The sequence below is a fragment of the Malaclemys terrapin genome, chromosome 7 (genome assembly GCF_027887155.1).
Source record: "Malaclemys terrapin pileata isolate rMalTer1 chromosome 7, rMalTer1.hap1, whole genome shotgun sequence".
Classification (NCBI taxonomy): domain Eukaryota; kingdom Metazoa; phylum Chordata; order Testudines; family Emydidae; genus Malaclemys; species Malaclemys terrapin.
The window spans coordinates 99,450,811-99,463,621 of NC_071511.1; the positions used below are offsets into that span (position 1 = coordinate 99,450,811).

General features: G+C 41.1%; 1 protein-coding gene across 2 annotated transcripts in view; it reads left to right on the forward strand.

Annotated features, from left to right (window-relative positions):
- The window catches only part of CFAP46 (cilia and flagella associated protein 46), a 175,088-nt gene that overhangs the window by 849 nt on the left and 161,428 nt on the right, over positions 1-12,811 (forward strand). For both annotated transcript variants that reach the window (XM_054035846.1, XM_054035847.1), the window contains exons 3-6: positions 425-549; positions 1,669-1,800; positions 7,133-7,197; positions 7,679-7,843. In XM_054035846.1, coding sequence (XP_053891821.1) covers positions 425-549; positions 1,669-1,800; positions 7,133-7,197; positions 7,679-7,843 — 487 coding nt within the window. The remainder of the gene's footprint in view (positions 1-424; positions 550-1,668; positions 1,801-7,132; positions 7,198-7,678; positions 7,844-12,811) is intronic.

Consider the following 12,811-nt stretch of genomic DNA (forward strand, 5'->3'; position numbering starts at 1 on the left):
TATCAGTTCTTGTTTTTATACATACAGAACTGTAGACAAAATATTTTTCTGTGAATACTTTGTATATCTTTGTTAGAGGACACAAAATAAATACTGTAATACAGCACTCTTTTTAGTTAAATAGTTTACTTCAAAACAATTTTATTTCATATAACAGCTTTAAGAACTGGATCCAAGGTTCAATGAAGTCAATGGAAAGATTCTTATTAATTTCAAGGAGTTTCAGAAGAGGCCTTTGTTTTTTTATCTTCTTGATTTTTTTATTTAAAACTGCAAGAGATTCATTAAAACTCCCATCCAGCACGTGCAGAGCTCTTATTGTTGGGTTGATCACTTGAAATAATACAGTCAAGTGCCTGTGCCCTCGGGCATAAAGCAAAGAATATTATTTGTTATCTTCATTATGCGTTATTTTTATAAACAGACATTCAAGCTTTGAAGAAAACTTATGAGTTGATCAAATCAGCCAATCAAGGGAAATCTGCACTTGATTCATCAGAGAGCTTTAGCTCTGATTTATATGTCTTGTGTGCAGAACAAGCACTCCAGGTAACTACATTTTCTAAGTAGGCTATTTATCTGTAATAAATAAAAAGAACTGTCTAGAATTATACTATGATAGTGCTTTGGTAAATTAATATTTAAAGATATTGCCAGGATCACTGGAAATACAGATTCTGAAATTTGTTATGCTGCAGTTTTCTTACTTTACAGACCAAGTGCTTAGATGTGCTTTTTGGCTTATGCCAGTGTATCCTTTGCCCCAGCCTCTTCCCGAAGTCAACATTTTTGTAAACTTCATCAATCAGGAAGCTGCACTTTCTGAAGTCTCTGATTAGCACAGAGTAAGAGAGGTAGACAATTAAAATGTATTTTAATAGTTTTGTGACATTGTTTCTTTTGTTATGAGAATGCTAATGTGAGCTGTTTGGACAAGATGGAAGAGAAGTTGCTGATGAATGGTTGTTGTCATGCAGAAGCTGAGAGAACATTTTAATCACAAGAGATTGTTGCTGCTACCTCTGAGTGTTATATAAAATATGACTCAGTTTTTTATAAGTTTGAAATACTTTTAAAGCATGATTCTGCACTGAAAAGTGGCATATGAAGTTCCAATGTGTTCAGTTTACAAGTAACAGGTTTTTATTTCTTTTTCCTAGCTACCATCCATATAAATTGTATCTGAGATCTGAAATCTAATGTGCATTATTTGGGGGGCGTGCATCATTGCCAGCAAAAAAGATTCTGTAGGCTAAATTCTGCTCTTGATTATGCTTATGCAACTCAGAATTTGACCTTTCAGTTAACAGTTCTTTTAATGACGTGCAATACAGAGTTAAGTATAAAAAATAATAAATATTTATTTTTTGTACTATAATAAACCACTGTGTGACTCTGAATAAACCCAGGAACCAGATCTGTTGTTTAAAAAGTTGCCATTTTCTATATTTTTGGAGGAGAAAAATGGTTAACTTTAAAATCTTAACGTATTGAATTGTTTGTGCTGGCCTTACTTTCCAGTTGTAAATGGACCTATGAATGTACATTCTGCTGTCTCACCAAACACACACTTTTAAAAGCTGACCATTCTTGATCAGCTTCTTTATTGGATTGTTATTCATTTAACAACAACAACAAAAACCCCTTTAAAATAATGTTTTGTTCTAGTTGGAGTATCCAGAAATTAGCAGTGATTGTCTACAGATGTACTTTAAAGGAAGACATCCTGTAACCCAATTTATGGGTAGAGCCTACTTGTGCCAAGGCCAGTTGTACACCCCACTCTCCACAGATAATTTGGTGAGAAAATACTGTGAATTTTAACATTATGGTAACATCTAGTTTTAAGAATGTTCATAGTTTGATGTTAAATTAAATTGTGCATCGTAAATCATCTTTGTTCTCAATTCTTTTTTATAATTTGTAAGGGTAGTAAGTAGAGCTGGCTGAAACTTATGAGATTTTGGTTTACCAGAAGTTTTGGGACTTTCATATTTACTTTGTTCCAAATTAGAACAAAAGCATATTTACCAAAATTTCCCCATAAACTGGAGATAACCTGAAATTTTTGTTTTAGAAACACCAAAATATAGTGTTCCCCAAACAAATATGTGAAACTGGCATTCTTGTAATTTACTGAATAGTAGCCATGAAACTGACAAGAATGTCAGTTTTTCTTTCTGGAGCTCTCAGTGCTGCTAGTCCCCCAGCTGGAGCTCTCAGGGCTATAAAGGCTTCCAGGGCCCCTGCCATGGAGCTGGAAGTCATAGGACTGGCTCCAGCCAGAGTTCCCAGGGCTGCTGCCGTACTGTGGAGACCCTGCCAGCCCCCAGAGCCCTGGCTCCAGCTGAGACTCTGGTCTGGCAAACTCCTTGCCCCAAAGTGGGAAGCCTAACAGGCACCAGAGCCCTGGCTCCAACTGGGGTTCTGGACAATGGCAGGGTCCCTGCCATGGAGCTGGTAACATAGCTGCCTTGAGAATGCTGACTCCTGACAGGGCTCCCAAGGTTACTGCTGCAGAGCAGGGACCCTGCCAGCCCCCAAAGCCCTGGCTCTGGGGGCTTGCATGCTCCCTGCTGGAGATGTGGACCCTGGAAAACTGGCAGGTTTCCCTGTATTTCAACAGAAGTTTTGATGAAAGAGATATGATTAAACATTTTGCTTCAGTGAATTAGTATTTTCAGATGAAACGGTTTCATCAGAAAATTTCTGACCATCTGTAGTAGTAACTTGTGTGTGACAACTTCCTAAAATGGAGGACACTGAAATTTTATATTACTACTTTTTTAAAAAAATTCCTTTCAGTGAGTATATAGATTTCAGGTTGATTTAGATTTTCAGAAATTCTTCAGGCCAGCACCTTTGCTCTTCCTGCAATTTTCTGTTTCAGTCAGTATGCATCTTCCAGCTTCTGCAGCAAATGAAGTAGGGGTCTACAAACAGTCTCCTTCACTACAAAGCCCTATTTTCAGAGGCAGTCTATTCACTGTGCACTGGATCAGTCCTGTAGAAAAAAGTAGTATGTGATAATGTAATTAAAGATGTATCATAAAGCATTCATGAAAGGGGAGCAAATTAAGTTGCACAGGTGACCTTAAATTCTGGCATTTCTTAGCCTTTGAGTGCTTGACTCTGGAACCTTAAAAATGTTCTTTTAACATATTTGTGTGTAATTTCCCAGGTTTCTGAAAAACCTAAGTGAAAAAACAGAAATTCCATCATGTTGCATCACATTTATACCTATATAAGTCATAAGGTTAGAACCTTTAGATGCATCACCCAAAACTTTGTCACTTTGTCACTTCTTGCCCATGTAGTCCAAGTCCCACCCTCGGACTCCCCTCATCTCACAGACTCATAGACTTTAAGGCCAGAAGAGACCATCCTGATCATCTAGTTTGACTCCTGCACGTTATAGACCACTGAACTTCATCCACCTACTCCTATGTTAGACCCATAACCTCTGACTGCGTTACTGAAATCCTCAAATCATAATTTAAGGACTTGAAGTTACAGAGAATCCACCATTTATGCTAGTTTAGACCTGCAAATGACCAGTGCCCCATGCTGCAGAGGAAAGCGAAAAAGCCCCCAGGGTCTCTGCCAATCTGACCTGGGGGAAATTCCTTCACAACCCCAAATATGGCAATCAGTTAGACCCTGAGCATGTGGGCAAGACACTTGGGAAAGAATTCTCTATAGTAACTCAGAGCCCTCCTTGTCCCAGTCTCTTTGCCCAGCCATTCCTAGTTGTTCCCCCACACTCTGGCTCCTGATTAGATCTGTCTTCTGTCCCCAAACTTATTTTCCCCACCCAACTGGGGCTCTGTCCCCAACATCCTTGCTCAGAGACCCAGTTCACTCCACCAGTTTCCTCATACAATCTCAATCTCCCCCCAATTTATTGGCTTGCAGATCCCCCCTTATTTCTCTCCCCAGCTCTCAGTCCTAATCTCCTTGCCTAGCCAGTCTTAGTCTCTCCCTCTACCCTAACTCCCAGTCCTAGTTTCCCTCTCTCCCCCAAGCATCCAGTCCCAGCCTTCCAGGTGTCGTCCTAATCTACTCCCCACTAGGGTGACCAGACAGCAAGTGTGAAAAAGCGGGACGGGGATGGGGGGTAATAGGAGCCTATATAAGAATTGGGACTGTCCCTATAAAATCGGGACATCTGGTCCCCCTACTCCCCACACTCCTCACACCCCTTGGTACAATCTTGTCCCCTCTGAGTTTGAATCAGGCAGCTTTCTCCTCCTCCAAATTGCCTCATCAAGGCACAGAGTCACTGATAGGGTCCCTGCTCTCAGTTCAGGTTCTCAGCCTTTCCCATTACAGGGAAAGTTTTGTCATGCTTCCTGGGTTGGAGCATGACAAGCATGGCTGGAATCTTTGAAATTTAACAGGTTGCTACTTAGCATGTTCGAATGGTGACTTTTCAAAGGTTTATAACTTGGCCCAATTTGGGCGCGTTTTTACAGGGATGAAAAAAGGCACATTCCTTACACAAAGGCCCCTCTTCTGCACTCCTGCCCCATCCCAAATTTCAACTCCTTGCTCCAAAGCATAGACTTACCAGAGCCTTTCAAATAAAAGGTCACCAGAATTTTAAAGTGAGCAAAAAAAACAAAAAAATGTATTTTCTCTGTGTCAGATTCCCCAGGGTACAATCTGAACTGTTCAACAGTGATGTCTCTAGAAATCTCTAGCTTGGGGTGCCTTTTACATTGCTTTACTTCCAGAACAGCCACTCCTTGTCTGGTCACTCAGCCTTCAGCATGTAAATTCAATCTCAGCTAAATACATGAGTGTTCTCCCAGCCAAGCATGAACTACCCAAAAATTCTTAGTCCCAGCCTTGTTCCCCAGAAATGTGCATCTTGCACTGCTCAGTATTCTCCTGGACAGTACAAGTTCATAGATAGACCATCATTCCAACACTGGGAAGTGATAATGCACCAATCTTGTATTCTCAAGTAGAGGTTCCCCACACACTTTAATCCAAACACACACTGGTTAAGATAAAACACGAAGATAAAGTTATTAACTACAGAAAGATAGATTTTTTTTTTTTACAAGTATAGATGCATAAAAGCCAGGATTGGTTACAAAAGAAATAAAACCACATGCTAATATCTAAATGAAGTCAAAAGCAAAATGTTTCTCTCACCATAAACTGCAACAGTTCACAGGCTGGATTTCTTTTCTAGCTAGGGACCATTCCCCCGTTAGTTGAATTCTTCAGGTGTTCATTAATGACATGAGCAGAGAGATGGGGAGAAAAGGGGAGAGGTCAAGTCTTTTTCTCCCCCTTTGTAACTCAATTTCTTGTGCTAGAAACATCCTTGCTGAGTCATGGTGACAGGCAGTCCCTTGTGAACTTGAGGTTTGAAACATTCCTGTGATGCAATGTAAATTTCTTGTTTATACCTTCCCCCTGCTGGTAAATAAACAGTTAAGTAGGTAATAGCCCCTTAACACCTTGCTGGTGTGCTAGTGTAGGGTTACCATATTTTGTGCCTCCGAAAGGAGGACACTCCACGGGGCCCCGGCCCCGCCCCCAGCCCCGCCCACGCCCCAACTCCGCCCCCTCCCCAAAGTCTCCACCCCCTCCCCTGCTTCCCGCGAACATTTAATTTGCGGGAAGCCTGAAGCAGGTAAGGGGGGGTGTGGGGGGAGGAGGCGCGGCCCAGGCTGGCCCCCCGGCGGCTCCAGCCTGGGTCGGCTCGGGCCCTGGGGTGCCGGCCCCGGCCGACCAGCCCCGGCCCGCCCAGCACTGCCGGCCCCCGGCGGCCCGGCCCCGCGACCCCGGACCGGCTCCTGGCCCGGCCCCCTGGCGGCCCGGCCCCGCGGCCCAGCGCACCCCCCGGTGGCCCGGCCCCGCGGCCCAGCGCACCCCCCGGCCCCGCGACCCCGGACCGGCTCCCGGACCGGCCCCCCGGTTCCCGGCACTGCGGCCCAGCGCACCCCCCGGCGGCCCGGCACCGCGGGCCCGGCCCGGCACCGCGCCCCCGGCTCCCCGCCCGGCCCCGCGCCCAGCCCCGGCCCGGCACCGCGCGCCCAGCCCGGCTCCCGGCCCGGCACCATGCCCCCGGCCCCGCGACCCCGGCCCGGCCCCGCACTGGCCCCGGCCAAAGAGGCCCCGGTCGAGCCCTCCCTCCCTCCCGATTTTCCCGGACATGCCCGGCTTTTGGGGATTTCCCCCCGGACGGGGATTTGAGCCCCCAAAAGCCGGACATGTCCGGGAAAATCCGGACATATGGTAACCCTATGCTAGTGGGTCTTTGTTTCTAAGGCTTTGTCTACACTGGCACTTTGTCAGCAAAACTTTTGTCGTTCAGAGGTGTTAACCCCCCCACCACCACCGTCCCGAACAACAAAAGCTTTACCGACAAAAAGTGCCGGTGTGAGCAGCTCTTTGTCGGCAGAAGTGCTCTCCTGCCAACAAAGCTGCGTCCACTCGTGGAAGGTGGAAGCTTTTTGCTGACAAACAGCAGCTACACTGCATGCCTTTTAGCGGCACGGCTGTAGTGGCACGGCTGTAGCGGCACAGCAGTGTCACTAAAAGCCTTGTAGTGTAGGCATATCCTGAGAAACTGGTTTGTGGGCATTACCTGGAATTACAACATATTTCAGTAACAATCAGACAGTAGAAACTTATAACTTTACACATAGTGTTGCTACACATATCTCAACAGAATGATAATATTCAGCAGAGTATGAGTTTACAATGATACTTCACAAGGCATACTTTGTACAAAATATATCATAATCTTATAAAAGTGGTGAACATGGGGTACAGGCTGTCCTTGTTCTTGGAAATCACTGACCCCCCTGGGATGGGGGAGGGTTGCGGAAGAGTGGCCTTTGTGTAAGGAATGTTTTAAGCTGAAATTTTCTAAACATCTGTCAACAAAAATTTCAGCCTAAATGATTAAAGTTTGGCAATGTTCTAAGCAGCTGTAGTAGGATCTTTATTAATGGAAAAAATGAGACAACCTTAATATTATATGGTACTGGCAGCCCCACCTATAGCAATAATAATAATTTGATAATAGGCTGAAAATTATTAGTAATGCGATAGTGATTAATAAAGACCTGTGTCAAATGAGCTTTAACAATTCTTTGTTATTTTTTAGGAAAAGTTTGAGAAATTTGTGATGTACCTTATGAAAGCATTAGACTTTGCAATACACGATCCAAGGTAAAACAGTCTGATAGGGGTTTCAGTTCCAAATCTCAACAGTGTTACTAACCTAGTTTTTTAAGATAATTGCTTCTCATACTTTCATTTTGTGGGGCTCTGGGTAACACAGAACTTTTTGTGGAGCATATCTGTCTCAGTCCTATTCCTTTTCTGTAACAACAGTAGTGCTTCCACCATATGAAAAATAATAGTAGAACAGTATTAAGGTGACAAGATGAATATAAATGTGCTTTAATATGATATATGTAGCTGCTTATGTCCCTCCATTTTATAACTCTGCTGGTGGGAAGGACAGTACAGGGTTAGCTCTCACTGATGTATTCCTGAGGTGCCCACTGTCCTTAGTCAGGATGGTAGGTACTGTACAAACAATAGAACGATGTAGTCCCTACTTTTGTTGTTTAGAATCTATATAAAGAGACTTTTAAATATGTATATGTTTATCTCAGGTTATAAAATCCTATTTCTTGTTTTTCAGATATTATTTTTTGATATATAATGCCTCAGTCCTTTACTGGCAGGTTGTAAGGCCATATCTTAAGCCTGGATTCCGCTACCTTCTTATTCCCAGCCTATCTCAGATTGTAACAGCATTAAATCAAGCTGAAGAGCAAGACAAGCAATGGCAAGCAGAACTTATGATGTAAGTTTGAACTGTTATTTTAGGACCAGGGTCCTGTAGTCCTTTTGTGCATGTAGCTCCCATTTGTGATTATCTTTGATCACAAACTGGCATATTAAAATCTTATTTTAAATATATTGTGAGTATGGTACGACTTTTCAGAGTAACAGCCGTGTTAGTCTGTATCCGCAAAAAGAAGAACAGGAGTACTTGTGGCACCTTAGAGACTAACAAATTTATTAGAGCATAAGCTTTCGTGGACTACAGACCACTTCTTCTACAGTTCCACTCAATATATGTTCCATTCTATATGCATCCGAAGAAGTGGGCTGTAGTCCACGAAAGCTTATGCTCTAATAAATTTGTTAGTCTCTAAGGTGCCACAAGTACTCCTGTTCTTCTTTTCATGGTACGACTTGTAAATCATAGAGCAGAATTTCATAATTAGTACATAGACCAGTAGTTGTATAGAGAAGACTGCAGGATTAGATCCCTTAACTGTTCTTTAATAAAACCTGTATATATAGTACAAAAGATACTTCAGTTTGATATTTGTATTGTGGTTAAAATGGAAGTGACATCCATGGATTTGACACGTCACAAGAGTTAGAAAGCTATAGTCACTGTCTCTGCAACAGGTTGTCTTGCTTCATATGGTCAATATATATATTTTTAAAATCCCTGTATGTAAGGGAGTTGTGGAATTACTCTTGGAAGGAAACTTTTACTGCCTATATCTAGTCAGTTCCAGTCTGAGGCATCGTAACCTGTTGGATTAAATCAGCTGTGGTGCTGAATTAACTGTTGTGTGTGTCCTTTTAGGTTAGGAGACAAACTAGCTACATCATGGCTTAAGAATAATTTTTCTTCGGATAAAAATCCCAAGCCTAGATTGGGACACAGACATATCTCCTGTCCCCTGATCCTTGGAGAGGGTGGGAGGTTCCTGTCCGTGCCGGGAGAGTCAGAGGGGAGCATATTCAGTACTTCTGGTTTCCTTCTTTTTTGCCCGATTGCCTTATATGGTAATTGGGTTTGGCAGAATGTCTGACCTTACCCCTGAAAAATTGACATCCAAACTGCCATTATTTAGATGTCACCAAGGAGGAAGAATAGGGGCAGTCTCTGGCTGCATAGCTAAGAAGGCCCTGAAGTGCTGTCTGGCCAGTAGCCAGAGGAGCTCCCTTTCTCTCAGATGAACGAGTGAAAGGTCAAGTGAATTTGTGAAAGGTTAATTTTCTTATTAACTTTTTCTCCTGTTTAATGTAGCTGTATGTCAAAATGAAATTTCATGAAATAAAGTGTTTAGTGAATGACACTTGGGGTATACTAAATACTAAATTTTAGAGTAAAAGGCACACAAATGAATACTAGTGCTCAATCAGTTGAGGTATGTGTTTTTTTTCATCAATGTGATCAGCCATGCATCATTTGTTAGTACACTATCTGAGATATAATATTTCTGAGACATCCTTGGTTATAAGCATTATTCTTCATTATCAGACAGCACATTTTATGACTGTAAAATATGTGGACTCATTTTGCCATTTATAATTCATGCATATATTACCAGATTATATATTAGAAGTAAATTCTCATCAAAGTAATCTGATTCTGTTTAAGCTTTTATTTTTTATCAGTGAGTATTAGTAGCATTTTTCTTCCAGAGTATCTTAAAGGTTCTTTCTTACTAATTTGAAACAAAGCCACAGGCCTCGTATCCCAAAGTATAAAAGAAGTAGGTCTCATTCTAATTATTCTCTAAAGCTAAATTTTGATCCACGTCTTTGTTAACATGGCCTTTGGCATGAGTATTAGCAGTGCTGTCATAGCTTCTGCAATTTCTGTAGCAACTCTCTTCTCCAAAGCAGGAACCAAAAGACTAAGGAAGGGAAAGAACTTCAGATACCATGTTGTTAGATTTAAACCATCAATTTTGATCTTCCCTGATAGTAGCAGAGGAACTTATGTGATGTTCAGCCATTTCAGTAGTTAATTTCAGAGAACCTATATTTTAAGTCATATGGAACTGAGAGAAGTGATTAGTAATTTTGGCATCCTGAAAAGTTCCCTAGTGCCATAGCTCAGATTTAAAACAGCTGATTTTTTTTCATATTTATATAACTTATCTTATCTGTTCAGTAATTGGAGTAATGAGCACTAGGTTAAACAATTAACTGTGGGCAGACTATTTAACTATTGATGCTCATAATAAAAAAATTCTGATGTAGTTCCATATAGTCTATAATCATCTCCGTTTCAGAGATGTAAATATTAAGGGTATCTAAAAAGTCCATATTGCTTGTACAGGGAAATTCAACATGAAACAAGGCTGCAATGTTACTTAAAAAGATTTTGTTATATGTTTATTGTTGTGGTGTTTTTTGTTGTTTTGGGTTTTTTTTTTTTTTTCTCTCTCTTTTTTTTTTTTTTTTTTTTTTTGTGCTAGTGCCACTAAATTTTCAAATGACCACCAAGAGAGATTTTTTTTAGAAAAATTACATAAAGATGCATTTAAATGCAATGAGAACAGCAGAAAGATGCATGGTAGTTTTTTTTTTTTTTTTTTTTAAATGGAGATATCCCATCTAGAACTGGAAGGGACCTTGAAAGGTCATCGAGTCCAGCCCCCTGCCTTCACTAGCAGGACTAAGTACTGATTTTGCCCCAGATCCCTAAGTGGCCCCCTCAAGGATTGAACTCACAACCGTGGGTTTAGCAGGCCAATGCTCAAACCACTGAGCTATCCCTCCCCCCCTAGTTGTAGTATTACCATGCAGAATCTAGTTTAAACAATGCTCAGTGGATGCGTTCCAAATGTTATTTCACTCTCTGAATTGTCAGAGGCCTTAATCTGAAGTTTTGTGTGTGAGAACATCTGAATGCATACTTTTCTGGCACTAACACTGGGATGTAAATGGAATTTGAATGTGTTTTGTATGTGTAAATTCTGTCTCTCATGTTCCTAAGTATTAGTGCTCAAAAAGGACACATGAAGGTGTATTTTAGGGACAAGTGGAAGCCAGTTTTGAAAAATTTGCTCCTATAGATTTCCTGTATTAAAGGGGAAATTATGTGGTTGGATAATATTTAAATATTATTTTAAAGCAGTTTTTAGCTGGTCACAACAGTGGGTTCCAACAAAATAAGTCTGGGAACTAATTCCTTTAACAGTATGGGGTCCTGCTAAAAAGACCACTTCTCTCCTAGTCTGGGACTTCCACAATTGAGATTGGCTTGGTTGCTTGAGCTAACAGCCCTAGGTTTTAACAGAGAGGTTATCTGGTGTTCTCAGTGATCCTTTTTCCATTTTAGTTCAGTAGAGTTGAAAAGTACTTTCTCAGGGTCTCTCTGGGTTGAAGAGTGCACATAGACTAAGACACTTGAAGGTCAATGGTCACCAATGATATAAAATTATTCTACTTAACTGCCAGGGGGCAAATTTGTCACGTACACATGGGAGAAAGAAGAAGGACAAAATGCTGGGTCAGCTATAGGTAGTCAGGAAGTTCCTTCAAGAGGAAATGTAGCCAAACTCCAAACCTGGAGACAATGGACCTTTCTGTGCCTGTGTCCTGTAGATAAACTGCTTGGTTTGCAAAATAAGCAAGGAGAAAGGGGCAAGTAGATGAACAATAAGGGGTCATAAGAGGGGCAGATATATGTAACTTGCTAATTATGTATGGTAATGATGGCAAATTTTGGCCAATCATAGAGCGATAGATTATCATAGTCAACTGCGTATAATGCTTTAGTGTAAGTGTTTTCTTTGTTCTTGCTGACTTATGAGTTCGAACCCAATTGCAATTGAAATAAATGGATCGCCCCTCTCGAGGCTCCTTGCTTGGCTAGCTGTGTCCATCTGTCCTTATTCCTCAGCTGGAACGGACAGAAATTTCTATGACACCAAGAAAAAAGAATGTTGAAAATAACTCTGCTCAGAATGCGAGTAGATTTACTGCTTTTTTAATTCTACGAAAAGCAAGTGACATCAGAAGTCTTCACAAAAATAAATAAGAAAAGCAGTAGGGAACAAAGAGAAAAAAATGTTTTAGGTAGAAAATCATCATCAGTGCATTTTTCTAGAATTTACCACGTAAAGCAGAATTGAAGCTAGGTTAATGGTATCCACATTGTCACATTTTTCAAAAGATTTGAAAGATATTCAGTGCTTAGATGCCATGGTGCCTTCGAAATACTTAAGACAGATAGCACAAGAAACTTCTTCCAAATGATTTATTGCCTATGAGGAAAAACAAGAATGGAGAAATTTTAGTTGTTTGACATTTGTAATTCTATCCATAGATTAGTATTTCATTTGAAGTTTTGTAGAACTGAACATAGAAATGTGTTATTTTTCCCCTAGGCCAGTGATAAGGAAAGTCTTAAATGAATGCAGTGATTTTTTTTTAAAAAACCTGCTGATTATCCAAAGATATCCACCATAGTGAACTATCATATATGGATTCCCTGAACAAGACCAGATGTAAACTCCAAAAGCTCTTTAGGATTTTGCCCACTGAATTGGTGGAAGCTGTTCCATATGTGCACCAACTAACTGTACCAGTGCTGCCCCCATTTTTCATTGACTGCCGTTGTTGCAGCAGTTCCTGAGATAACCATTTTGCAGACCATTCGAGCGCATGATGTATTTCTGACTCATTTCTCCCTTGATCTCTTTGTGGCCTTTTCGGTTCTTCCATTTACCAGGTATGACAAATGTGGAAATTTTCTGTAATAATATTTTTATAAGCTGTCTCTGACACCGTACCTGATCACCCTCATTATTGTGTCACCAACATCATAAGATGTTGTGCACCAGATGCCTGGCTGTGTCCACACGCTGACAGATAATCTTCTTGAAATCTCTATGCTTTTTGGGGTGTGGCAGAAAATTCATTTAGGTATCAGCCTGCTTCCATAGCTTGAACTGTGCCTTGCCCATGTAAGACATAGCTACCACAGATGGCAGCTGTTGCAAAAAGGCAA